Genomic DNA, 24,103 nt, shown 5'->3' on the forward strand with positions numbered 1-24,103 from the left:
GATAATACATCTGTGTTTTCCAGTGCTTAGCCTGGGCCTGGCTTAGTAAATATTGAATGAATTAGTCACAGGTGACACGAGTGATAGTAGGAAGCTGGCACCTCCCTTAATGGGCTGCCCTGGGGAGGACAAAGTCATTCTACTTTAAACCTACTCTAATGGGGTAGTAGAAGATGTCATGCCTTTAAGGAGGTGACAAGAGTAGCAGCAGATTGGGTGGTGCTTGTGTTCTACTTGGAGGGAGAAGCAAGGAAGTAACATACTAAGCAACAGGGCTGGTTGAAGAATCATACATGAAAACAGTGGCAGATCTGAGAGGGCTGCCAGGTGGCGTGGGCCATGTGGGCAGATGTGGGAGAAGTGGAAGCACACGGCACCCCCACCTCCCCCACTCAACCTCCAGGTGAGCGGGGCAGCTGGCACAGGGCTCCCAGCACCCGCCTGGCCATTAGGGGAGCTCTGGCCCCTGACGACACGGCCTCACACTTGGGTCTGGCTTTTTCAGTTGCTTTCCTTCCACTGCTGTTCTGGGCAGGAGTGGCAGCAAGGCCGGGGAGGGGCTGGAAATGCCCAACCCGGTCAACAGTTGAGCCTACCTGAGGCAGCCTCAGGCTGGATTTTTGGCTTGTTGACTGCCTCAACCAAATCTGGCCCTAGTTCTCTTAGGCTCAGATACTTGTATCTATAGGCTTGTTTTCAGCAAAGCTGCTTCTTGAAAATTTGGACTTGGTAAGGGCCTAGGTTTGTTCACGAGTGATGAAGAACAGAGTGCATCCCTGGCAGCCACAAAGAGCACTGGCAGCTGCTGTCCCAGGAACAGAAGAATGACACTTGGTGTGGCGTGGGCGCTGGCCGGAGAGGCAAGGGACAGCAGCGGCCTGACTGCTCAGGGACAGCTTCCTGACTAGGATGACTTAGGGCTCTGCATGTAGTGGGAGCAAGGGGCCTTGGGGCAGCCTTCTGAGCCCTTCAAGCTGGGCCACAGCACTCCATCCCATTCTCTCCCCGCCTGCCCTGGGGGCGGGTACCTCCTCATGAAGCCAGGCTGAGGCTGCAGGCAGAATCACCTTTATTGGAGCATGACCTGTTTGGGGCTTACACCCCCGGCCCCCACAGGTAGCTGGGGGTGGGGGTCGGAGAGTATAAAAAAGGATGAGTAGAGCGGAGGCTGTGGGGACTGGCTGGAAGCTGCTGGCAGGGTGGAGCGGGCTGGGGCCCTGGCAGGTTCAGACTGAGGTACAGCAGCGTTAATAATACTCTGGGAACGTTAATACTCTGGGGAGGGGCAGGCACTTAGGGGGCCCTAGGGCATGAAGGCACTTGGAGTCCGGGAAGGGCCAGGGAACGTGCGGCAGGACCAGGCCCGGGGCTTGGCAGGCACTTGGGGGTGCTGGGGTTGGGCAGGCTGGGCCCGACAGCCCAGGAGGCTTTGGTAGTGAGGCACAGTCTCTGGGCTGGGTCTGTGATACACACAAGCGGCTGCCCTAGTGCTCGTCTCGAAGCTCTGAAGGTAAGAACTTGTACTGCTGCTGCCGGATCTGCGCCAGCTTCTTCCGCGCCTCCTCCAGCTCTCGTTCCTTCCGCAGCATCTCCTCCTGGGCAGCAATGATCTGAGGGACAGAGATCAGGGACTCAGTCAGTGAATATGTGCATCAGGGTCTGGGGGAGTGGGAACCAGTGCAGGCATCGTGACTGCCCTGCTGACGTCCCTCAGAACTTACCTGGGCAATGCCCCCGACCATCTTCTCCTTCACCACCACGGTCTCATTCTCCTGTTCTTCAAAGGCTGCAGCCTTCTGGGCTGCCTTCACCAGGTTGTCTGAGGCTCGCTTCACTGCGTTGCCGGCAGCCTGGGCGGAGAGAGAGAGCAGTGTGAGGTGAGAACTCAGGAAGGTCCCAGCGGAGAAAGGCCCTCATCTCCCTCGCAGAGAGCACGTCGGGGGTGACAGTTGAAACCAGCACAGCTCAAGGCACATGAGATGGCCCAGGGGGCCTCACCTGAAGCCGCTTCATTGCCTCAGAGTCCTGGTCGGCCTTGACCTTGCAGGCTACGAGGAGCTGGGCTGTGGAGGCGGCGACCTGCTTGGCCGATGAGATGAGCTTCTCCTGGCTGGCGTGGCCTTGGACAGCTGCATTGGCTGCCTCACACAGGTTGTTGGTGGCCGCAGCCACCATCCGGGCCTGAAGCAGGGAGATTAGGTTAGAATGTGCCTCCTGCCCTGGTCCATCCCCTCTCCAGCCTCTCAAGTGCCTGAAGTGCAGAGGGGCCCAGGGAGAGTTGTACACTCACAGCAGAGATGAGGCCCTGGGACCACTGTCCATCATCCAGTGCGTTGGCTGGAATGGCGCCGACCTGTGGAGGAGGGCAGGAGTCCGCTCAGACTTGTGCCCTCCTGAGAGCCTCCCAGAGGAGACCATCATGCCCTGTGGAAGGCAAAGCTGGTGGTATCCAAGTCCTTACCTTTCCCTGGGCCACCAGTTCCCTCTGTGCAGCTGAGGCAGCCTTCACCAGGGCGCTGGTGGCTGCTGCGATGGACTTGGCAGCTTCCAGTATCTGCTCCTCAAAGTTCAAGGACTCGTCCGCCTCCTGCAAAAAAGAGACAGAAGTGGCAGAGAGAGATGCAGGGTAAGAGGAGGCTGAAGGTGCAGACACTGAGCGGAGCGGAGGAGAAGGGAGCAGGGCTGACCTTAGGTTTGGCCCGGGGCTTCAGCTGCTCCAGCTTCTTGGCTGCAGCCTCAATGGCAGCTGCGGCTCCCAGGAGTTCATTCTCAGCAATGACTGTGGGGTCCTCTGGGTCCACCCATTCTGTTCCTGGTGGACAAAGTGAGGTGGGAAGGGGCTAAGGCAGAGCAGGGAGATCAGGAGCACCGGGCAGTGTGCTTACTGTCACCAGGCCCTGGCATCTGTGAGGACTCTGCAGAGGCCATCTCTGAGCAGCCTCCCAGAAGCAGAGTTCTCCCCAGAACAAGGGTTTCCCTTCCCTCCCTGCCCCTGGTCACCCCTTACCCTTCATGGCCTCAGCAGCCTGGATGAGCTCAGTGACTGATCCAGCCACACGCTTTGAGTGCACCGTCAACTGCTGCTTCAATTCTGGGCTTGGCTTCTGCAGGGTCTGGGGAAGATGGGGGCAGGGGGCAGAGAGCATCAGATCTCAGCTTCTACCTTGACCCTTGAAACAGGGCAGACCCCGCCCCCTCCCGCCACCCCCACCCTAGGCCGCTCCACACTGCAGCCTGAAACAGCAAACAGCCTATCCAGGAGCACGCCGGACATCACACTGCATGCATGGTGAAGACAGTGGGGCTGTGTGTCACTCACCGGCTGACAAGGAGCCAGAAGAAGGATGAAATGAGAAGAAAGAAGAGATGAGGAGGTAGAGGAGGGGGAGGTCAGGCAGGAAGAGAGGAGACAAGAGAAAGAGGAGGAGGTGAGTGGGACAACCAAAGATGCTAAAACTGATGGAGCCCCAGTGGAAGGGAGATGTGGAAACAAGGACACACTTGGGGAGTAGATGGTGGGGTCGGGGGGGAGATCTGAACAGTGCAGGGCCTGAGGCCTGTGTATTCAGGGAGGCCTCTGTGAGGAGCAGACACCTCCCGCCTTACCAGCAGCACGTGGTCCAGCAGTTCCAGGTAGCCATTGGCACATTCCCGGCCAAAGTGTAGGGCTCGGAGCCGCACGTCTGGAGCCACTTCCGGGTGGTAGGCAGCTTCCTGTAGCACAGAGTATACATTAGCCTTAGGATCCCAAAGAGCTCCCAAGTCCCTGCAGGTTCTCCCCTACCACGTGCTGCCCTCAAGCTGCCTCATGCTTCTGCCTCACCGCCGGGATTTCTACCTTGCAAGCCCGGAGCATATCTGCAATAGCACGGCGACTCAGATTGGCTGTGGCAATGACATCCTCCTGGCGACAGGAGTTCCCAGCGGCAACGGCCTTGGCAGTTGCCATGGTGATACCCTTGGTCATGCGGATGAAATCTTCAGGGGTAGAGGTCTTGGCAGGTGGCTCTGGGGAGCAGAAGACCTGTTGGGGTAGAGCAAGAAGAAAAACTCCACAGTGAGTGAGGCTGTGAGATGATGCAGCACTTGTGTGACTGGTTCATTCATCTGTGTACTCAGTCAACAGGCAGCCACTGAATATTATTGTAGATCAGCGCTTGGAGACTTGCACACATTCACAGCTAATACAATAGAAGGCAGTTGGTCCTCATTTCTGACTAAAGTGATTGGGGAAAGTGTATTTGTTTGAAATTAAAGAAGTACCTTTGTGCTGGCTTTTCATTCCTAAAGAGAAATCTTAATGTGGCGAGTGGCAAAGGTGGGTAAGGAGCTGGGTCTTAAGGATACAGACCACAGGAGTGCACTGACACAAGTGGCAAAGCACAAACAACCAGGACGTCAGGCGTGAGAGAGTACTAAGAAATGTTCTAGAGCACAGGGATGGCACAGCAAAGGCTGTTGGGACCTTGCGTATCAGAACAAGGAACTCAGAATTTCACACAGTATGTAAAAGTCATAGAAATATTTTGCTGTATGTGTTCACCCAACAAATTCAATCCCACTAAAGACAGCTAGGTCGGAGACTACGTGAGGTGCTGGGGGTGCAGTGGGGAATAAGGTAGACAAGGTCCTGTTCTCATGGACCTTGCATTCTGGTTTTGGGTACAAATGATAATAGGTGAGTGACCAGGGAAACTACACTGTGAAGGGGAAAAAAAAGAGGGTGCTGTGACAAGAAAGAAAAAGGAAGTTCTTTTTCAGAAAGGTGGTCAAGGAAGCCTTTGGCGGAAGGGATGTTTAAGCTGAAGCCTGAAGGATCAGAAGGAGCCAGATGTTCAAAAAACTGGTAAAGCGCAAGAACAAGGGTCTGCAGTGGGCGGAGCTGAGAAGGCAGGGGCCTGGCCCCTGGCTGGGAGGAGAGAAGGGTGAGGAGAGACTGGGGAAGGCAGCAGGGGCCCTGGAGCCTGGAAAGCCCTGGGAAGGAGAGTGGACTTTACCACAGATGCCAGGGCAGTCACTGGAGGATTGTAAGCACTGAAGTGACAACCTGATTTATATTTTTAAGAGATTATTCTGGGAATTGCCTGGTGGTCCAGAGGTTAGGACTCAGCACTTTCACTGCCATGGTCCTGGGTTGAATCCCTGGTTGAGGAGCTAAGATCCCACAAGCTGCACGGTGAGGTGCCCCCCACCCCTACAAAAATTATCCTCTGTGTAGAGAGGATCGACTGGGGAGGGGGAGGTGAGTGGAGAAGCAAGGGGTTTACATAGATGCTGTCACATAAACACAGCTAAGGCCTGATGATGGTTTGGACAAGGTGCTGGTAGCAGAGATGGGAAATGAGAAAATGAGGTCTATTTGGAGAGACCACTAAAAGAACTGCTGATGAGCTCAGATGTGGGGAACAATGAGAGAAAGATGTTAAAACGGAGTTTCTGGCTTTAGGAACTGAGTTACTGAAAGGTACTGTTTAGTGATATGGGAAAGAGGAGGGAATGATCGATCAAGTTTGGTAAGTAGAAAGCAATTTGAATTTGAACATCTCTGAGGAGAAGTGAAAACAGAAGATGAGAAAGATAAATTTAGAAGTTAGAAAGATGGGGACTGCCCCAGTGGTCCATTGGTTTAGAATCTGCCTGCCAGTGGAACATGGGTTTGATCCCGGGTCTGGGAAGATCCCACATGCGGTGGAGGAACTAAGCCTGTGCCACAACTGCTGAGCGTAACTGAAGCCCATGCGCCTAGAGCCGGTGCTCCACAGCAAGAGAAGCCACTGCAGAGCAGCCTGTGCACCGCAAGGAAGGGTAGCCCCGGCTCGCCACAACTAGAGAAAGCCCACGTGCAGCAAAGAAGACCCAGCGTAGCCAAAAAATAAGTTAAAAAAAAAAAGATGAAAGTGACCAAGACTGAAGGCAAGGAGACCAGGTAGAAATCGGGCACAGCAGTCACAGCGAGGGAGAGTGCTGCCTGTGGGCTGGGAGAGAAGCAAGGGGAGGAAGAGACTGGAGGAGGGTGGGGCAGGACCTGGTGACGGCCTGCAGGCTGTGAGCGAGGCAGAGAAGTCACGGGCGACTGGGAGGGAGCCTGCTGGACCGGGAGGCTGTGGCCATGCTTAGTGGGAAGCAGTGCGTCAGGAAGAGAGGCTGGTGGGGAGGCACTGTGTCTCGGTGCTAAGGTCAAACAGGAGGCTGAAAATGACTGAGCGCAGAACTGGAAGTCTACTTGTCAGAGAACAATGATGAGAGGGTTGAACCTGCCAAAGAGGAGTAGGAAGGTGATCGGTGCAGTTCCAGGAAGGCCTCTAAGATTTATCTGGTTGAAGGTGAGTGCAACTATAGAGGAGATGTGAGCAGCAACAGAAAAGCCAGTGTCACAAAGGCCAAAGGCTTTTAGGGGGTCCACTGTTTTGGAAATGTCTGAAGAAGATGAAGGCTAAGAAGTGACCCCTGAATGTGGCAACTGAGAGGCCAGAGAAAGTGGGGGCGGGGGGACGAAGAGGGTAGGTGTCAAATGCCAAGGAGGAAACAGGCGAGGAAGGGAGACACAACGCAGCATGCACAGGAAGTCTGGCAGCGGGAGGAGGCTACGCGTCAGCGTCTTTGTGTGTGTGTGGGCGGCGCATGCACGCTCACAATCCACCCAGACTCCGCTCCCCATCCCAGGCCCTGCGCCCCAGCCCAGGCCCTGCTGCACCAGCCCAGGCCCTGCTGCACAGGTGGGCTCACCGCCAGCTCCTGCCGAATATGCTCCGTGGTGGCCTCCAGGGCGCGCGTGCCTTTGGTGGCCTCATCCTCCACCGCTTTCACGGTCTTGAGCAGTGATGTCACATTGGTTACCATCACCTGTGGGCATCAGAGGAGGGAGGGCAGCATTGTTTTAAGGGGCAGGCATAGCACACTGGTCTACTCCCCGCCTGGGCAGCTGCTCTCTTTTCCTCCCACCTTGGCAGAGTTCTTGAGCTGCCACACAGCAGGGTCGTCGCCGACTTTGCCAGCCGCAGCCTTTGTGGCACTGATGAGGTCTCCCAGGGCCTTGGCCACATCTTTCACTGCATTGATCAGCACCACCTGTGTGCGAGAGCAGAGGCTCCGGTCTGTGGGAGGAAAGGGGGGAACAGGAAGTGGTTCTGGCCAGAGTGAGGCGTGTGGGGCGGATACCTGGGTCTCTGGGTCCTCAGCTCCCAGGCTCGCTGCACCCAGCTTGACCACATCGGCGAGGCGGGTGATGGTGGCCACGGAGGACTGGGCTGCCTGTGCCAACTTCTCCTGGCTCCCAGCTGCATTCTGCACCAGGACCTTGGTGTCTTCCACCAGCACCTTGGCAGTCTTCAGAATGCCCTCCCTGGGGGACAGCCCAGCCCAGTCAGCTCTTCTCAGGCCTCCCCCAACCCCTCTGGCCCCCCACCGCACAAGCCCCAGTTCCCTCCTCACCGGTGGTCAGCGAAGGTTTCGGCACCCTCACGGTTGAGTGTGCCGGCAGTGGCGAACATGATGGTGGTGTCCAGGTCGGCGATGATGCCGGACACAGCGCTGGCGGCTGTGATGCAGGCCTGGGTGCCACGATTCCCAGCCTGGAGCGCGGCCAGCACGTGGGAGACCTGTGGGAGGAGAGTCACGTGGGGACTGTGGCAGGGGCCCCGGGAGAGGATAGGTCCTGGGTCTGGGAGAAGGGACAGAGGAAAGGGCTGGGGAGCACAGCCCCCAGGCCGTGGGGACGGGCTCAGTCACCTTCTCAGAGACTCTCCGGGCACACTCTATGAGCTCCTTCTTGGTGTAGGCATCACTGGGGCTGCACTGCAGGGCGCCTGCCTTGGTGACCAGAGCTGCGCAGCCGTGCCCCAGCTCCTGAACCCGGTGCTTGATGTGGGCGCCTATCTGTGAGTAGATGAAACAGGGAGACGGATTTTACAAGAGGATTCAGGGATGTCCACTGCACTTGGAGGAGGTACTAAGGACCTAAAAAAGCTCACGCTGAGGACTAAAGAGGTAGTGAGAAGTACCCTGCATAGACTTGTCCTGTTTCACAGCCTTTAGTCAGGAGGTCTCCTCCTACACATGGAAAATACTAGCCTGTGGGCACCAGCTGTGAGGACCGTGCTAATAAGCACAGCGAGGAGGAGGGGGAGAAGCCCTCATGCTGGGGTATCTGAAGCAGAGGCCACGGCTTACAGTTTGGCGTGTGTGGTTATGGAGGGGTTTGGGTTGGGGATTAGGTGTGTCATGCTAAGATCCAATTACTTGCTTTCTTGGAAAGCCAGGAACTTAGGGAAGGAAGCGCTTCAGGGCTTTGCAAAACGGAAGAACTAGGAAGGGAACAAAGGCTTGCAGCACAGTGGAGAAGCAGCCACAGGGAATCAGGGCCAATAGGGGAAATAGTGGCAGCCCAGGCAATCTCTAGACCCTGGGCTACTCCTTATCCCTGTGATGGAGGCTTTGATCCCACCCTTTATGGAGCCCTGATCACTCTTTCATGGCGCAGCCCTGAGGATGAGTTCCCCTTTCTATGAAAGACCCGAGTGGCCGAGGGTGGGACAGCCCCAGAGGCTGACACCATGGGACAAGGGGTAAGCCTTGGGTTTTCTGTCAGGGGCAGGGGAAGTTACCTCTTCATTTTCAGCAGCCACAGCTGCAGGCTTGGCCTGGGAGGCAAGACGCCCATAGTCACTAGTCAGCTGGTTAGCGAGAGGGCCCAGCTCCTCAGGGCTGGTGTTTGACTTGGTTACCTGGTGACAGGAAGAAGTGAATTGATGTCCAAACTCAATGTCCAAACTCTCCAAGAGCAGCCCTCTTGGACTCTCCCAAGCTCACCATCTCCTGAACGGTGACAGCAATGGCCTTGGCTGTCCGCACCATGGTGGTCTGGTAATCCACGAAGGAACCCTCTGGTTCACCCATTGGTCCTTCATCTAGCTGAGGGGGGAGAATGGCAGAAGGGGAAAGACTGTGGGCTCAGGGACACTGGTCCACAGGCACCTCCGTCCACAGGCACCTCCGTCCACAGGCTCCCCAAGACTCCAACCTGGTTGATGGCCTGGGTGATGGAGTCCACCATGCCACCGACGACCCCGGCAGCACTGGCTGCCTCGTTGAGGGTGGCTGTCAGGTCCTCTACGGCCTCTGTCATCATCTGCACAGCCTCCTCCAGGGCTTCCTGGGTGTGAGCTGCTTGCTGTGGGGCAGACTGAGTGAGCTGGGGCAGGGAGCAGTGGTTCCTGCTTCTCTTACTACAGTAGCAGCCCCTTAGCTCAGTACCTTGGGGTTACCGCCAGCTTCCTTGGCTGTGTACAGCAGCTGCAGGGCAGACTCGGCCAAGGTTTTGGTCTGGTCCAGGAGCGCCATCTGCTGTGGGTGGCTCAGGGTTTTGGAGGCAGCACCCACGGCAGCCAGAGTGAGCGGCTCAAAGTACTGGGCCATCTGGGACACCTGCAACAAGGGTTTAGGATGGGGGTCAGCCTGGTTCAGCCAGGTACCCTGGTTCAGCCTACCCAAGCCCATGTGTCGCCCCAGGTACCTTGTGTCCCAGCTGGGAGGCTTCAGCCCGGGCAGCACTGGCCAGCGGCTCAATAAGATGGGAGATTTCCTGCACCGCAGTGAGCATCTGGGTGTGCAAGGCCTGGGGAGGAAGTGGACTTTAGCCCTGACTGTGATCTGCACAGGACCCCACTCTTCCTTCCACACCCAAGTGACCCAGTACGCAGCATGTTCCATACCCTCCATGTGTCTATGAGCTCACTCCCAGATCCCCCACCTTCCTTAAGCCTGCCCTCCCTCCTCCCCTTACCTCCTGAGAGATCCCCTCACGGGGAGCGAGCTGCTGGCTGACCGCAGCAAGAGAAGCCTGGTCAAGGTCCCGCAGACAGCTGTTCAGAGCTGCGATGGCTGTCTCACACTCCAACTGCCCTGGAGCCTTGTCCCTGCAGACGTATCACAGGCTCCAACATCAAGTACACCTCTTGAGCACAAGGCTGGCCCACCTTTCCCTGTACCCCTGAATCTTGGACCACAGATGTCCTCCAATACTGGCCCATCTCACACCACAGTGCCCATCCCTCTGTTCTGTCAGAGGCGTGTGCATCCCCCAGCCACAAGATTTTCCACCCTGCCCCCTACCTCATGCTTGTGATCAGCTTCTTGATGGAGTCCGAGACAGTGCGGGAGTGGCCAGCCAGCACGGACCAGCGTGGTGGGTCCCGCGGATTGACCGCCAGGGCTCGGGCTGTCTGGATGAGGCCCCCAGCACTCTCCAACATTGTCTTAGCAGAGATCACAATGGGCTCCATGGCAGCCCGGCCCTGGGGAGAGGGAAGGCCGAGGGGTGAGTCTCAAGACTCCTGGAAAGATGAGGTGGCCGGCAGTTCATGCCTTCACCCTGCCTCACCTCAGGGCTGATCTGGGCAGGAACACTGGAGAACTCAGGGTTGGACGCAAAGGCGCTCAGATTGTCCACAGCCTCCAGCAAAGGGGCTGTTGCTGCTCGGCACTGGGCACGGTTCTCCTCTGTGAAGGCCCCATCCAGCGCCTGAAGTGGGAGTGACAAGGAGGAGCTCAGGATGGACTGTAGACAAAGGTAGGGAAGCCCAGGTCTCCCTCCTGAGCTCAAAGGGCATGGGGCGGGGCTGGTGGTGACCAGCGCGGACAGGAAAGACCTTGGGCTTAGGCAGGTGTGACTGGGTGAAGGCCTCAGGGAATGACGGGGTGCAGGGGTTGGGGGAGAGAAGACTGGACAGGTCAGGGAGAGGTTGAGAATTCAAACACTGGGAACCTTGATGGTCTTGACAAGGTTGGCCGTGCTGTTGGCCACCTCCTTGGCTGACTGTACGAACTGGCGCTTGGCAGTGGGATTGGCGGTTCGGGCAGAAGCCAGGCGGCAGCTGTTACACAGCGCAGACGTGTGTTTGGCCACAATGGTGGCTGCAGAGAGCACCTGAGGAGACAGAGACGTGGAAGAGCCATGTGAGGGCAGGAGGGCCGTGTCTATACTGGGCAGCAGCCCCTTCAGCTTGGGGGACGGACTGCAATCCTTTGGAAGTCTCATTAGGAAAGACAGAGTCACCTGAAAGTCAAAATCTGGGAGACAGATACCCAAAGATGCGCAGGGTGTAGGAGAAAGGAAAATGAAAAGCCGACACACTAATGGAGAAATTGTTCACAGGCTCAGGAGGAGAGTGAACTCAAACCTCCATAGAGAAGTGGTGAGCCTGGCAGTAATTGAAGAAATGATGAGAAACACAGCCAGAGAAGACAATGACCCAGAGAAGCTGTGGGCAGGAGGTCAGCGCTGGGGCTCCACCCTCCTTCCCCACATGTCCTGCATCTCCTCCCACCATGGGGGTGGCCTGTCCTGGCTCAGCAGCCTTTCCCAGGCTTGCTCACAGTGACTGTACCCCCGAGTTACCTGGGCCTGGGTGCAGCCAGGCTCCCCCAAACTCTGACAGGCCATCTGAATTGCCTGGTTTGCTCGGGCAAACTGTGTGGGCTCCACCAGCCCTTGTTGTCCAGCTTGGCTGTTGGGGTCAGACACGCCAACCAGATATGCAGCCTGTAGAGAGAGGAGTGGGGTGAGGAATAAGGAATATTCCTGAGGTAGGACTGGAATAGCCACAGTGGGGACAATGGGGAGCAGGGGTAGGTTCAGTGGCCAGGGTTCTACATGAGTGGAGATACATTAGCAAGCTGCGATTATACTATAAAAGAGGGAAAAACCTCTCCTGTTTTGTTAAATGTGTTCAAACATTTCAGAAGATTAAAAAATGAAAAAAAAAAAAAAAGGAAGCAGCACAGTAAGCTTTTTATCAAAATTCAGTTCTCCTGTTTACCTGTTTATGTGTTTGTATGTTGGGTCTTAAGGTAAAAAGTACTGCTTATTCTAAGTGTTGGTAAAAAAAAAGTTTGAAAGACACACACACACATACACACAGCCTCTTTTAGAGACAGTTCTAATAAAACTGTGGGTGGTGTTAGGCTAATTAACACATAATGCCTCCAGGCTTCAGAGATTTGGAAAGAGGGAAGGGATGGTTGCCAAAAACTGTTTATGCTTGGAAGATCATCGTAAGGTTTGATTCTTGCTTCACCCAACACACAGTAGCTTTGCATTTTCTTCTTCATGCTTTTCCAGAAATACGTCAAGCCATATAGAGCAGGTCCCCCAACAGAACAGGGCACAGGGAGGCAGGGAGATTGAAGGACAGGCTGAGAGGATGAGCTCTCAAGTCAGTTTGTTTTAAGGATTCATATACAAAAGCAAAATACTCTGAGCCAATGGATCGTTTTCTACTTCATAATGTAGCAAAAGGCAAGGTTAGGTGGTGACCCAAGTAACGGGGAATTTAGCCCCTGGTACTATTCTAACAGTGTAATAATACGTGTGGACTTCCCTGGGCGTCCAGTGGTTGAGACTTTGCACTTCCACTGCAGGGTGCACGAGTTCGATCCCTGATCGCCAAACTAAGAGCCAGCATGCCGTGTGGCTCAGCAAAAAAGAAAGTACTCATTATATGAAAATAACGTGCATATGCTAGGCAGGCAGAATACACCAGGCAAGCTGGGGCCAGATTCAGTGGTTGGACAGTGTAGTCACTACTGAAAGCACCCGGGCTCAGCGGTGACAGTGATCAGAACCGTTGGTGTTCTATGCTTGCTGGCAAACACCTCTACTTTAGGTGGGGGAAAGATCCCCATTTTCCACACAGCTGGCTTTACAAGCTTAACTTTGTCTTCTGCGCATGTGTGTCAGGCTGCGAGGAGGGCGGGTAGGGACAACAGGGGAGTTCCAGGGACTATCCCAGGAGGATAACCTGTGCAGCCGCCTCAGTGAAGCCGCAGAGGGCCTTGGAGGCTGTGGCGACAGCCTCCCCAAACTCCGGCAAGTTTCCGTTCTTGGCATTTTGGGAGATGCCGGTCATGGCCTCACCCAGCACCTGGGGAACAGAGGGTATCGGGAGAGTTAGATCTTGTCCTCAGAGGGAGAGGGCAGCCCCTGGCTGGCTCGTCTTCCGACCCTCTCCCCTCCTTGGGAGGGGACTGGGTAAACCTACCTTTGAGTTTTCCATGACGCTGTCCAGACAGCCAAAGTAGGACATGTCGTTGATGGGCTGGACTGGGTTTTCTAGGAGTTCCCGGACCGTCTGTCGGGTGGGGGAAGGGGTGGGTGGTGGTGAATTGAGATCCAAGACGTCCCCTCACTGCCCTTAGCCAAGAACGCTTCCCTCAACTTCAACCCCATTTAGCCTGCCAAGGCCCACCTCCAATTCCCGCAGGGCATTGTCACACTCCTTCTGGCCTGGCGCCTGCTGGGTGCACATGCTGATGAGCTGGTTGATGCTGTCGGTCACTGCCCTGGGAGGAACGGGAAGTCGAGTGAATGAGTGCATAGGTCATCACTTCTGCATCCTGCTCATGTAGCAAGTAAGTCTCTAGCCATTTCTTTTTTGTCTGGAACAATTCCTGAGCCAGAGACTTCTTACGAAACGTCCCCTCCCCAGTCTGCTTAACATGCAAGGACTTGGTTTCCCAGCTCCCACTTACCGGGCAGCTGCAGCCAGCTGACTCTTGAGGGTTGGGGCTGCAGGGTCTGTGGACAGGGCCTTGGCAGCGAGAAGAAGTTTGCTTGAAGACATGGAGATGCCCTTCAAGTTGGATACGACCTGGGCACGATCCTCCTGGCTCTGTTGAGGGCAAGAAGGCCAATGCATTGTTCAATCTTTTCTTGTCTGTCTCTAAAAGGGATTCTCTGTCCCAGACACCCAAGTACTGCTAGAGACTGGGGAGGGGAGGGGGCCAGGAGCAGGTCAGGACTCCGTGGTCACAGAGATGCCCCTGACCCTTGAACCGTACCCAGCTCCCCTTCCTACCGGAGCCTGGCCTGCCATCTCCACGCCGGCTTCCAGGAAGGTGCTGAAGTCTTGTCCAAATCGACCTGAGGCTCGGGCCAGGTCCTGAGGGGTTCCCCGAGAGGCCTGCACCAGCTCTGTGGCTGCCTGATTCAGCCCGGCAGCGGCTTCATTCAGCCGGCTCTGAGCCTCCTGAAAGGTCCCAGTGCTGGGGGGAAGCTGCAGGATCAGAGACAGAGTCAGGAGCAAGGACGGGAGATGACCTGAGGGGAGGCCTGCTGAAGGAGCTCAGGGAGGTGGGCACAGGCCTGGGAAAGCGGTGAGGGGAGGGGGTGCATCTGGGGAGTTAGGGTGATGGAGAGGTCTAGAGGTAGATACTTGGAGTCCTTTGTCCCCATGTCCCCTCACACCCCTGTCCTCCTACCGAGTCACTCAGGAGTCGCTTGCTGGCATCTCCCACTGCCCTCAGGGCATTGTCCACATCACGCTGGCCAGGCAGGCAGCTGACGCAACGGTTCAGGGCCTGGGTCACAGCTTTAGCCACCTGAGGTGGGAAAAGAGACAGGGGTTGCCAAAGCAGAAACTGGGAGATCCCCGCCTCCACCCCTGGGAGCCTCTGAAAGTGAAAGCGGAAAGGGGGTGCTATAGCTGAACAGGTCAGAGTATCAAGTTAGAGTATCAAACTTCCCCAAATGTGGTGTTTGGCTAGGCCCAGGCCTCACTTTCGCTGAGACTCTTCTACTCAGACTGAGAAGGAAGGGTGGAATCCAGAGAGGAGCCACAGTGCTGATGAGACGCCCCCTCGAGACAGCCTTCTGAGGGGGTCGGGGGAGAGGGAGGAAGCAGCCTCGGCCCAAAACCGAACCTGGGCAAGCCGCTGCTGGCTCTCAGGGTCCCCTGGATGGCCGGCTGCTTTCTTCGCCTCCTCGATGAGGCTGCTGGCCTTGTCCAGGACATCGCTGGCTGTGTCGAGCACAATGGCTTGCACTGCAGGATCTGATGTCAGGGCAGCTACGCCCCTAGCGGCTTGGGCTAGTGACCGCAGCCCACCTGCCACATCCCGAGCTGCAATGCCTGGGGAGACAATGAGAGAGAAAGGAGGGGAAAAGGTACCTTCACTGCCAAGCCCTGATGCTGGGGGCTTCCTGTGTCGCCCCACCCCTACAGCTCCCATTCCCCCTCCTTCTCCCCACAGGCCCCATCCTGGCCCTGCCTGTGTACCTGCGTAATTCTCATTGCCCTGGGCGACCTCCCCCAGCAGCTGGGCAATGGCGGAGCTCACGGCTTTGGTGCTGTTGCCCAGGTCCTGGGCACATTTCTCCATCTAGGGATGACAGGGAGACTCAGGACTCAGCCACAGGAGAAACAGGGAAGAGAGAGCTTGAGAAGCTACTGAGAGTCAGCAGGCAGTTTCAACAAATGTTCAGGGCAGCTCTGGGGCACAGGTGAGGAGACTTCAGATCTCACAAGTACTTACCGTCTCCCCAGGCAAGGGCTTCAGCTTGCCGTCTCGAGCAGCTGCCTTCACTTCCTGCAGATCTCTCTCCAGATTCTGCACCACACTCAGAGCAGAATCCATTTCCAAAGGCCCACACGCTTCCTGAGCCTACAAACACACGGGGTGAAGGGGGAGAGTTCGAGGGGTAGGTGGTACACAGGGTCTCACTCGTGGCTCAGGTTATAGTTATCCATTTTAGGATAGCCTGAACAGATTCTCCCAGGATACCCCCTTCATCTTCCAAAAAGATAGCCAGCTCCCTTACCTTCTGGGCAGCAGTACGGAGTTCAGCCAACGCGGTGCCAAGGTTTTTAGCACACTGACTCAGCTGCATGGCCGATGCTTGGTCCTGAATTGTTGGCACAGAGGCCTTTGCAGCTGCCACCATCTTCCCACCTGGCTGTTGCGGAACAGGTGGGCAGATGAAGCATACCATATGCCCTCTGGGCTTGGGTACAGGCATGGATGAGGGTCAGGATGTGGTTAGCACTGGGGTTCAGGACAGGGAGAGAGACTATTGGCAGAAACTTAAACTGATGAGATCTAGAGGCCCTAAGAGGAGTGGGAAGGGTGTGGTCTGAGTGGTCAACGAGGGGGCCTTGCCTGCAGGAAGCTTTGGCTGGCAGCGATGAGGGCTAGCTGAGCACTGGGGCTGTCAGGCTGTGCTTGGCTCCCTCGGACGCCCTGCACCAGCAGTGGAATCTGCTCTGCCACAGCCTGTGGGTAAAAATGTCATGAGCACCACCTCCCCACAGGCTGCGGGAAAGTCCCCACCTCCCGTGCCTCCTCCGGCCCCCATGTGCTTCCTGGCATCTCACCTTGCAGCTCTGCACCAGCAGGGGCTGGGGGCCAGCAGAGGCCTTGGGAGTGGAGGTTGCATGTTGGGCTGCTGCGATGGTCTGTGTAGCCGAGGCTGCAGCCTGTTTGGCTGCATGCTTTAAGGAGAGAACAGTAAGGACAAGGCTCAGACGTTCCTGTTCCCCGTTCCTCATCCCTGGCTTACCCTGCCCCTGCTATTCCCTGAGGAAATAACCGTTGGCACTGAGGATGCCAACATGCACCAAGGACACTGAGCATGCCCCCGCACATGCTTCCTGATTTCATTCCTCCTGTAGCACCTACACATGCCTGTTTCCAAGCCTCACCTCAAGGCGCTGCACCAGCTTTTTCTTGATGGCGTTCTGTGCAGCGGCATTGGTTGCCATGCGGAGACCCTCTGCTGCCTCCCGCAGCCGCTGCTGTTGCTCCTCACTGTCAGGATTGGCGGCTGCTCCCTGAGAGGTGGCGAGAGAGACAGTGACCACCCAGAATCCCTGTGGATCCTAAGTAAGCGCTTCTCTGATGTCTCCATACTCACACTTCTTTTCTTAAAGTCACTCCTCACCACCCCTGCTGAAAGGTAATCATGGTTGAGACAAGCTCCCTCAGGTGGGCAAATGGGGAGTCGTGCAGGCCCTGGCTTCCTTCTGGGATGCTGAAAGCCCTTCCTTAGGCAGGACTGTTTCTGCTTCCCCTCCAGGGAAGTGGCCTTATTTCTTCCCCACTCCCCACAAAATGCGACCAGCAAAGGGGAGTGAGCAGGGCTCTTGGGGACAAGGAGGACATGGTTTAGAGCAGGGATCTCAGAACACCAGAGCAGGGGCCCTGGTTACTCTGCAAAGTGAAGAGCCCAGTGTCCAGGGACCCAGGAATCTTTTGGCTTCTTCCTGCTGTCTTCTACACTTGGTGTTTCTGTGTCCCACTGCCTGGTCCTTCTCTGTGCTGACAGCAATGGATCCCCTGGGACTGAATGCCCATGTGCAAGCATTGAGGGAGCAGGCAAGCAGCAGCCGCACAGTAGGGAACAGTCGGAACCACTGACCCTGGACTTAGAGGAAGCAGAGGGGCATGGTCTCCTGTCTGTCAGCAAGAACTCGGCGAGTCACACTGGCTGAAAGCCTGGCGCCATCCGCTCACTGCCGAGGGGCGCGCCTACTTCCTCAGTGCTCCTGTATTTGTTCTCTTGTATCTTCTGCTTTTCCCAGGTTGCTCCCATAAATGAGGGTGATTATCTGGACCCTTCTACTTCCCACAGGGCCCAGTCTGGGGGTCTGCACAGAAGGCTCCCTACCTTGGCAGCCTCCACCATCTTGGCTGTGGCATCGGCCAGGATCTTGGCGGCACTTAACAGCTTGCGGGAATTCTCCAGATCACTCTCCCCCTCGGCATCAGCCTTGATGGCGTTCACCAGGTCAGAGGTGGCTTGGGCGAGGATGCGGGCCTGTCGCACCATTTCACCTGAGAGCATAGGCACAGTCAGCAAACAGAGCCAGAGTCGCTGAGACGGTGTGAGGGTGGGGAGAGAGATGAAGACAAGGTAGATAAGGCTTTTAGGGGCAGCAAGCAGATGCAAAAGTTCTTGAATTGATTTCCCTGAAGTTACTGTTTTCTCGGTTCAGGATCTTGGAAAGGGACAGATCTCTTGGTGGGTTTTGATGGGGGCAGGGGTGACAGGGGTGGGGTGACCGTGGGGAAGACAGTCTCCAATGAGTATTTTCCACAGTCTTAAGTGGAAGAGGCTCTTTGTGAAGGGTTTTGGGAGTGACGGAGTGGAGGCGGGACAGCTCTCTCTTAATAATGCCACTTTCCATCTATTTTTGTGTATACTTTGATATGTTCTTTAACTGCACCAAGGAAGGCAGGGCAGTGATTCTATTCTTGCCTAACAAATGGGGAACTGGAGAGTTCAGAGACCGAACACCCAGCTCCGTGCTGAGTCCTCAGGGGGGTGGTGGCAGGTCTGCAAGGAAGAGTCCAGCAGGCTCAGAGAACCTCATCGGGGTTGTCTTCCCAAGGGGGTGTCCGTACCAGCATCACCCATGGAGCTGAAGATGTTCTCGGTGACAGTGAGGATGGTGTCAGTGGCCTGGTCGTAGCGGCCAGCAGGCCCAGCCCCTGTGGCATGGGCCCTCACGTGCTGCAGCAGCTCGTTCAGGGCCTGGGTGACAGCTGTGGCCGCCGCACCTACCCCCCGTAACAGCTGGGCATCCTCTGTGGCGGCCTGGGAAGCGGACACGCAGCCCTCCACAGCCTTGGCCACTAGTCGCCCAGCCTCTACCAGCTGTTCTTGGCAGACTGGGGAGCTGATAGTAGGAGCCACCACCTGTGGGAAAAGTGAGTGTCAGAGGCATAGGCGAGGGGAAGGGGTCGTGAGGTGTGGTATCTGTGGTTCTGTGCTGTTCACAATAGTGATTAGGTTGGACAATGAAGCCTTGTGGGCCAAAGAGATTAGATGAGAGGCTCTTGTGTGTGTGGAAGCATCAGCTCTTGGCGCAGGCTGGTGCACCTTTGGGGCTCACCTTGGTACAGGCCACCAGCTGGGAGGTGGACAGGGCACACTGTGTTGCCGCAGCGATGACCTGGGTCTGAAGCCCTGAGTCCTCTGTTCGCTGGGCCACACTCTTGGCCTTGAGGACCAGGGCAGCTGCAGCGCTTGCCACGGCCTTGGCTAGCTGCATGAGCACGTCCTGTGAGAAACCAGCAGTCAGCGTGGCCTGAGATCCAGCTTGGGGTCCAAGGGCCCTTCTCAGAGGCGTAAGCTGTTTCATTAGTCCCATTGCCTCCAATCACAGAACGGTGTGCAGAAGCAACCAGAACCTACCCAAGCCCCTGCCTCGAGCATCAAGTAGGACAGAACCCCCACCAAGGAATAAACCCACACCAAGAGAAACAGTGTACACCGAAGGGAGGCGGATACACCCGGACGGCGATGGGGAGGGAGGGCAGGCGGGCAGTGCCGTTACGACAGGATGGCAGGGGGGGGTCTCTCCCACCCCCAGCATTTTTCTCTATTTCTTCTCCGTCTTTGGTTGGAAGCAGTCACCCTGGAGTCTCGGGAGCAAGTCCCTGCATGACCCTCTGGATCCCATTTCCTCAGGTCCTGCCTGTGCCACGCCTCCCCAGCTCCCGTCATGCTCTGCTCCCCAGAGGCCAGGGCAGGGAGCAGAGCGAGTGTATGCGGCTCAGAGAGGACAAAGCTGGGAAGGCCCAGGCCAGAGGCCATTACCGTGGGGGGATCGGGGGGAGATGGAAACCCAGCCCCGCTGGGTGCACAGATCTGCATGGGAAATCCAGGATGACAAGTCAGCTGAGGAAACTGGCATGGGGTGGGGAGGGGGCAGCATCCTCTGGGTATGTGGTTAAAGGACTAGAAGCGGGGTCAAGAGGCCCTCAAGTTGGGGTGAGGGCTACATATGGGGAGGCCTGGGAAAGACGATAGTGGCCAAAAAAAAATATCAGCAATAAGGGCCAAGGGTGAACTAATAGGTTAAGTTGGGATTCAGGGGTTCTGAATTCTTAGCCCCCCAGAAAGGGATTGGGGGGTGGTTCCCAGTGTGATTCCTGGAAAGACGTTCAGGTTGGCTCTGAGGGGTCAATTTATAGTAGCTGGACTACAGCTGGATTCAGGATCAGAGGTCACCTCCTAGAAGCTGGGGTTCTGGGGGCTGGGTGAGTCACCAACCTGGAAGTGGGGGTCAGTATCACTTTCCCCAATTTGTTGCAACAGCTCCCCACTGGCCTGGCCCACGTTCCCAGCTGCTTGCAGCAGGTTCTGACGGGGCTGTGGAGAGTGAACACCGGTCAGAAGCTGCCCAGTCTCCGCCAAGATGTCCAGGGGTCCTACACGCCCACGGTTCCCCGTTTCCACCCTGAGATCCCCGGGCTTGGACGCTGGCCCCTGACCTCGGCACTGGCTGGCTGGGCACTGCGCAGCAGCTCTGACACCGCCCCCGCCAGGCCCTTGGCCGCCTGCAGCAGGGGCCGGCCGCTGCCGCCTTCATCCTCCAGCAGGGCAGCAAGCAGCTTCACGCCACGGGACATCTCCGTCAGGTTGGAGGAGATGGTGGTGACCGCACAGCCCACTGCTGTGTAGTCTGTCTCAGCAGGGTCCCCTTGCGGGAGGAGGATGACGAGATCAGTCACAGGCAGTTAGTCACACACACACACACACACACACACACACACACACGCACACACCCCACCCCCACTCCCCACGCTGAGGGAGACGCACAGTTCCTTCCGTGAGTCAAGGTGCGATCACACTCCTGCTTGCACACACTCGCCCTCACACCCCCACTGCCCAGAGACCTGGGCATCCAGCCTACCTGCTGTGAGGTTCACCACAGAGGCGGTACCAGCGGTGATGGCGTCTACCTGGGAGTGGATTTCATGCTTGGATTCATCCATCTTGTTCTTACGCCAGGCCTTTGAGGCCTGAGGGGAAGAGAAACTAACCTCAGGATTGGCTCTGCTCCAGTTAACCCCAACCCTGGTCCTTGGAGTTCCAGCTTCAGCACCACTGGCCCTCCTCCATCCCACACTCACAGCGTCCTGGCCCAGAGGGGGCAGAGTGTCAAAGTCATCCAGTGTGGCCTGGGCAGCCTGCACAGCCTGCATGCTGGAGTTGATGGTCCCAGTGAGCGCCTGCTGGGCTGACGTCTACAAGACAAGGAAAAAAGTAACAGGGAACATTTAGAGAGAAAAGATAAAGGAGAGCCTGAGGCCAAGGAGAGGAATATGAATAGGGACACAGGAAAAGACTGCCTAACTCCCAGCTGGGCCCAGCAGAATTGTGGAAGCAGTAGGGGCACTCTTACCAAAGGAGGCATGTGTCCTCGGTGCATCTGGCCACTGGTAATCTGCTGCTGGGCAGGTGGCATGCTGCCCACCTGGAAATTTTCGGGACCCGAGGCTCCGGAACGCATGATGGCAGGCAGGGCCACTGAGCCATGCTCCACCTTCCCCACCCGGTTATACTGCTGCTGAAGCACAGTGGACCTGAAGAGGGGACAATCAGGGAGCGTTCTGAGGACCTCCTCCTCCTCTCATCCCCTTCCCACCTGCTCTACCACGTGTGCTTGTCCTGTGCTCTGGGGGGTGTATGAGGCCTCATCACAGCCTGAGACTTGATAGAGAGCCATCCTAAGGACCCCCCACCCTCCCAGTCCTTGGGGTCATTCCGAGCCTTCCCTGCCTGAGGAATGGGGTCAGCCCAGCTTCCTTCGTACTTTTTGGGGGACACGGAATCCTCCAGCATAGTAGACTCCTCGTCTCCCTCCAGCCCAAAGTGATCCTTGCTTTTTTTCTGTAGGAGAAAAAAGGAATAAGCGTCAAAGAAGAGGGAAGTGGAAAAGGCAGCCTCTTCTTTCTCCAGTCAGCCATCTTCCAGAAGCTGGGTCCCAGTTTCTAAAGGACCTGCATGGGGCCAAGGTACAGGAAGAGACGGAGGAGGCAGGGGTGGGGGAGCCAGTGCTCACCTTCTTAAGGATGATGTCGATGTAGCCAGCGATGAGCTGAGCGATCTGCTCCCCCTCGGTCGTCTGCACCGAGTAGTAGCCATCTTGATAGTCCCCGAAATCCTAGGGGGACAATGAGGGCAGGGCTCAGTGGGGAAGCCTGAGTCAACCTGGGACAGGAACGGGTTGGGCAAGAGCCCAAGGCTGAGCTGTTGAGGGTGCCCTCCCACGCGAGCAGCCTCTGGGACAACAGCCTTTCTTCTGCCTCCTAGTTCTCTATTTCCCTTGGAGGGAAATACTTTATTTCCAAGGAGTATCTTTACACTACACAGTTTCAAATACATGGCATTTAGGAAATCTCTCTTCTGTCATCCTGATAAAATTGGGAGGACACATTCATCATTAAATGACCAGAGTTAAGGATGAGCACTAATATCCAAAATGGAAAAATCGCCTTTATTAATTTCCCTTCTCAGTGGGGCACTTCCTCAACGTGGGATCAGTCTTCAATTAGTAACGCTGAAACAAAAAGCTAGAGGCGGGGCTACTGTAAGGAGTTGCTGCTGAAAGAAGGGAGGCTTATTTTTCTATCATCTTTTTCTTCCCTCACTCCAAGTGGCCTGTGATCTCAGCTTGCTGGTTACAGTTTGGTTCTGCTGATTTTTAAAACTGTTTCATTTTAGCTTCTCTCATTCTCCAGGACAGAGTTTCTCCTCTATTCTAAACTCCAAGTTCCTAACAATAGCTCCAAAGTTCTCCTTTTTTCTGGAATCATTTTCAGGGTACCTACCCCTGCACAGAGGGGTTGGGGAGACCCTGCGGCTGCCCCTTCTTTGAAAACACAGCCCTTTCTCCCCCAAGACCCCAGCTCACCAGGGTGAAGCTCTTGGGAGACGCAGCCCAGCGTTTGATGTTGGTGAGGTTCCATTCCTGGATCACCTCCTTGGTCTTCTCGTCCACTCGCATCACACACTCCTTAGTGATGCCCAGAAGCCTGGGCACCAACTTGTTCTTTCCTTTCATCTTTTCCTATGAGGCAGAGGTCGTGGATGTTATTAGTCAGGGGATCAGATCCAGACCACAAAGGGGTGCTGACAGAGGCAGGAGAGCTAACCTGGGGTGTCTATGGATGGACCTGGACACGGCCACATCAGGATAAAGGGCAAGGGAAGAAAAACGCAGGGCAGGGAGGGAAGTGCTGACAAGGGGGCAAGTTTTCACAAGGAACAAAATGAAACTCTTGGGGAATGGCAGAAAATGTGACTCAGGGCAGGGCTAGAGACTCAGAGAGGAAAGGGTAAGAGCAGAGATACGGGTGGGCAGGGAGAAGGGTCAGTAACCCACCTTGACCAGGAAGAAGGAGACGCCGTACGTCTTGAGGGAACGGGCCAGCTTCACGTAGCGTACCTTGGCCTCAATCTCACTCATCTGTCCACAGTTCTTGTGTGCCTTCGAGTATGAAATGGGTAAACTTTTAGCAAAATCTGAGTAACATGACATTGCAGACTAGATGTTAAGTTGGGATGTGAACTATGGTAGAAGAGTATTATGGGAACACAGCAAAGGTTAAGGGATGCAGGCTATGAGAAAAGAGGGGGATGGGCTGATATAGACTATGCAGAAGCGATGGTTCAATAAGCGAAGGATACAGTTAAGGGACTTGGAAATGTTCTATAGATGTGAAGGGATAGTTAGGAAGTAGAAGGTCAAACAGAAGGCCTTTTGGGCTGAGGATTCAAAGAGCAGAGATAACACCTTCCGTCTGTACAAAGATCTACTCTTCACAGTGATTCCCTATCAGTCCTTTTCAGGGCAGATAGCTATCCCATGTTAAAGGGAAAGGAAAGAAAACAAGATTATTGAACTGAGTCCCACAGCAGATGCAGTGATGCAGCACAGACCAGAAGCCCAGGTCTTTTGCTTTCTGGGCGCAGGAAAGGTAGGAGAACAGCTTGGTGGGCGGAAGCAGGGTAGGGGTGACGAGGAGGGGGTCCATTCAGTCAGTAGGATTAGGCAGCAAAGCTCCCAGGTCATCCCAAACATGTCCCTTGCCCCCATTCACCTGGAAGATCTTACGCTCTCCCTTCTGCTTCACATACTCCTTGGGCAGGAAGTCCTTCAGGCTACACCAGAAAAGGGAGGGTCAGCATGTAGTGGACAGCATCAAGGCTATGTGGGCCATGGACTGTGGGCCTGGGGGTGTGAGGAGACGTCTAGGAGAGTGTTATCTTTGGGGAGAAGGAAGATTCAAGGCACGAGAGTCTAGATTGTCCCTGAAACTGAAGTGACTTAGTACTAACTCTTGAATGCAGCCTGCATCTCTCTCTACAGGGAAAGAAACTGAGGGAACTTGAGTTGGAGGCTCATTTCCTGGGGAAAAGAAAAACTAGATCACAATTTTAGGGAAACAAGAGCAGAAGGGGCTCACTAGAAGGATGACCATGCTTGTAGGAAGCTGAGTAAGCCACATCAAACTCTATATATTCTGAGAAATACCA

General features: G+C 55.8%; 1 protein-coding gene across 1 annotated transcript in view; it reads right to left on the minus strand.

Moving 5' to 3' along the window:
* Window positions 1-1,052: 1,052 nt before the first annotated feature.
* TLN1 (talin 1) overlaps window positions 1,053-24,103 on the minus strand; it is a 31,394-nt gene continuing 8,343 nt past the window's right edge. Inside the window, exons 8-57 of the mRNA XM_055578474.1 lie at window positions 23,668-23,728; window positions 22,950-23,054; window positions 22,479-22,634; window positions 21,627-21,728; window positions 21,378-21,454; window positions 20,967-21,147; window positions 20,695-20,808; window positions 20,475-20,583; window positions 20,053-20,261; window positions 19,832-19,930; window positions 18,669-18,836; window positions 18,178-18,472; window positions 17,441-17,607; window positions 16,476-16,604; window positions 16,149-16,265; window positions 15,934-16,047; window positions 15,596-15,730; window positions 15,310-15,438; window positions 15,054-15,156; window positions 14,698-14,906; window positions 14,257-14,376; window positions 13,854-14,051; window positions 13,528-13,667; window positions 13,245-13,338; window positions 13,038-13,127; window positions 12,798-12,920; window positions 11,396-11,539; window positions 10,763-10,924; window positions 10,379-10,519; window positions 10,111-10,292; window positions 9,782-9,914; window positions 9,512-9,613; window positions 9,253-9,423; window positions 9,020-9,169; window positions 8,809-8,910; window positions 8,604-8,723; window positions 7,729-7,875; window positions 7,432-7,598; window positions 7,159-7,342; window positions 6,943-7,068; window positions 6,727-6,843; window positions 3,839-4,024; window positions 3,607-3,714; window positions 3,008-3,113; window positions 2,688-2,812; window positions 2,462-2,587; window positions 2,291-2,353; window positions 1,999-2,181; window positions 1,722-1,850; window positions 1,053-1,610 (exon numbers count right to left, since the gene is read on the minus strand). Coding sequence (XP_055434449.1) covers window positions 1,485-1,610; window positions 1,722-1,850; window positions 1,999-2,181; window positions 2,291-2,353; window positions 2,462-2,587; window positions 2,688-2,812; window positions 3,008-3,113; window positions 3,607-3,714; window positions 3,839-4,024; window positions 6,727-6,843; window positions 6,943-7,068; window positions 7,159-7,342; window positions 7,432-7,598; window positions 7,729-7,875; window positions 8,604-8,723; window positions 8,809-8,910; window positions 9,020-9,169; window positions 9,253-9,423; window positions 9,512-9,613; window positions 9,782-9,914; window positions 10,111-10,292; window positions 10,379-10,519; window positions 10,763-10,924; window positions 11,396-11,539; window positions 12,798-12,920; window positions 13,038-13,127; window positions 13,245-13,338; window positions 13,528-13,667; window positions 13,854-14,051; window positions 14,257-14,376; window positions 14,698-14,906; window positions 15,054-15,156; window positions 15,310-15,438; window positions 15,596-15,730; window positions 15,934-16,047; window positions 16,149-16,265; window positions 16,476-16,604; window positions 17,441-17,607; window positions 18,178-18,472; window positions 18,669-18,836; window positions 19,832-19,930; window positions 20,053-20,261; window positions 20,475-20,583; window positions 20,695-20,808; window positions 20,967-21,147; window positions 21,378-21,454; window positions 21,627-21,728; window positions 22,479-22,634; window positions 22,950-23,054; window positions 23,668-23,728 — 6,844 coding nt within the window. The 3' untranslated portion in view covers window positions 1,053-1,484. The remainder of the gene's footprint in view (window positions 1,611-1,721; window positions 1,851-1,998; window positions 2,182-2,290; window positions 2,354-2,461; window positions 2,588-2,687; window positions 2,813-3,007; window positions 3,114-3,606; window positions 3,715-3,838; window positions 4,025-6,726; window positions 6,844-6,942; window positions 7,069-7,158; window positions 7,343-7,431; window positions 7,599-7,728; window positions 7,876-8,603; window positions 8,724-8,808; window positions 8,911-9,019; window positions 9,170-9,252; window positions 9,424-9,511; window positions 9,614-9,781; window positions 9,915-10,110; window positions 10,293-10,378; window positions 10,520-10,762; window positions 10,925-11,395; window positions 11,540-12,797; window positions 12,921-13,037; window positions 13,128-13,244; window positions 13,339-13,527; window positions 13,668-13,853; window positions 14,052-14,256; window positions 14,377-14,697; window positions 14,907-15,053; window positions 15,157-15,309; window positions 15,439-15,595; window positions 15,731-15,933; window positions 16,048-16,148; window positions 16,266-16,475; window positions 16,605-17,440; window positions 17,608-18,177; window positions 18,473-18,668; window positions 18,837-19,831; window positions 19,931-20,052; window positions 20,262-20,474; window positions 20,584-20,694; window positions 20,809-20,966; window positions 21,148-21,377; window positions 21,455-21,626; window positions 21,729-22,478; window positions 22,635-22,949; window positions 23,055-23,667; window positions 23,729-24,103) is intronic.

Source organism: Bubalus kerabau, chromosome 4, assembly GCF_029407905.1.
Source record: "Bubalus kerabau isolate K-KA32 ecotype Philippines breed swamp buffalo chromosome 4, PCC_UOA_SB_1v2, whole genome shotgun sequence".
Classification (NCBI taxonomy): Eukaryota; Metazoa; Chordata; class Mammalia; order Artiodactyla; family Bovidae; genus Bubalus; species Bubalus kerabau.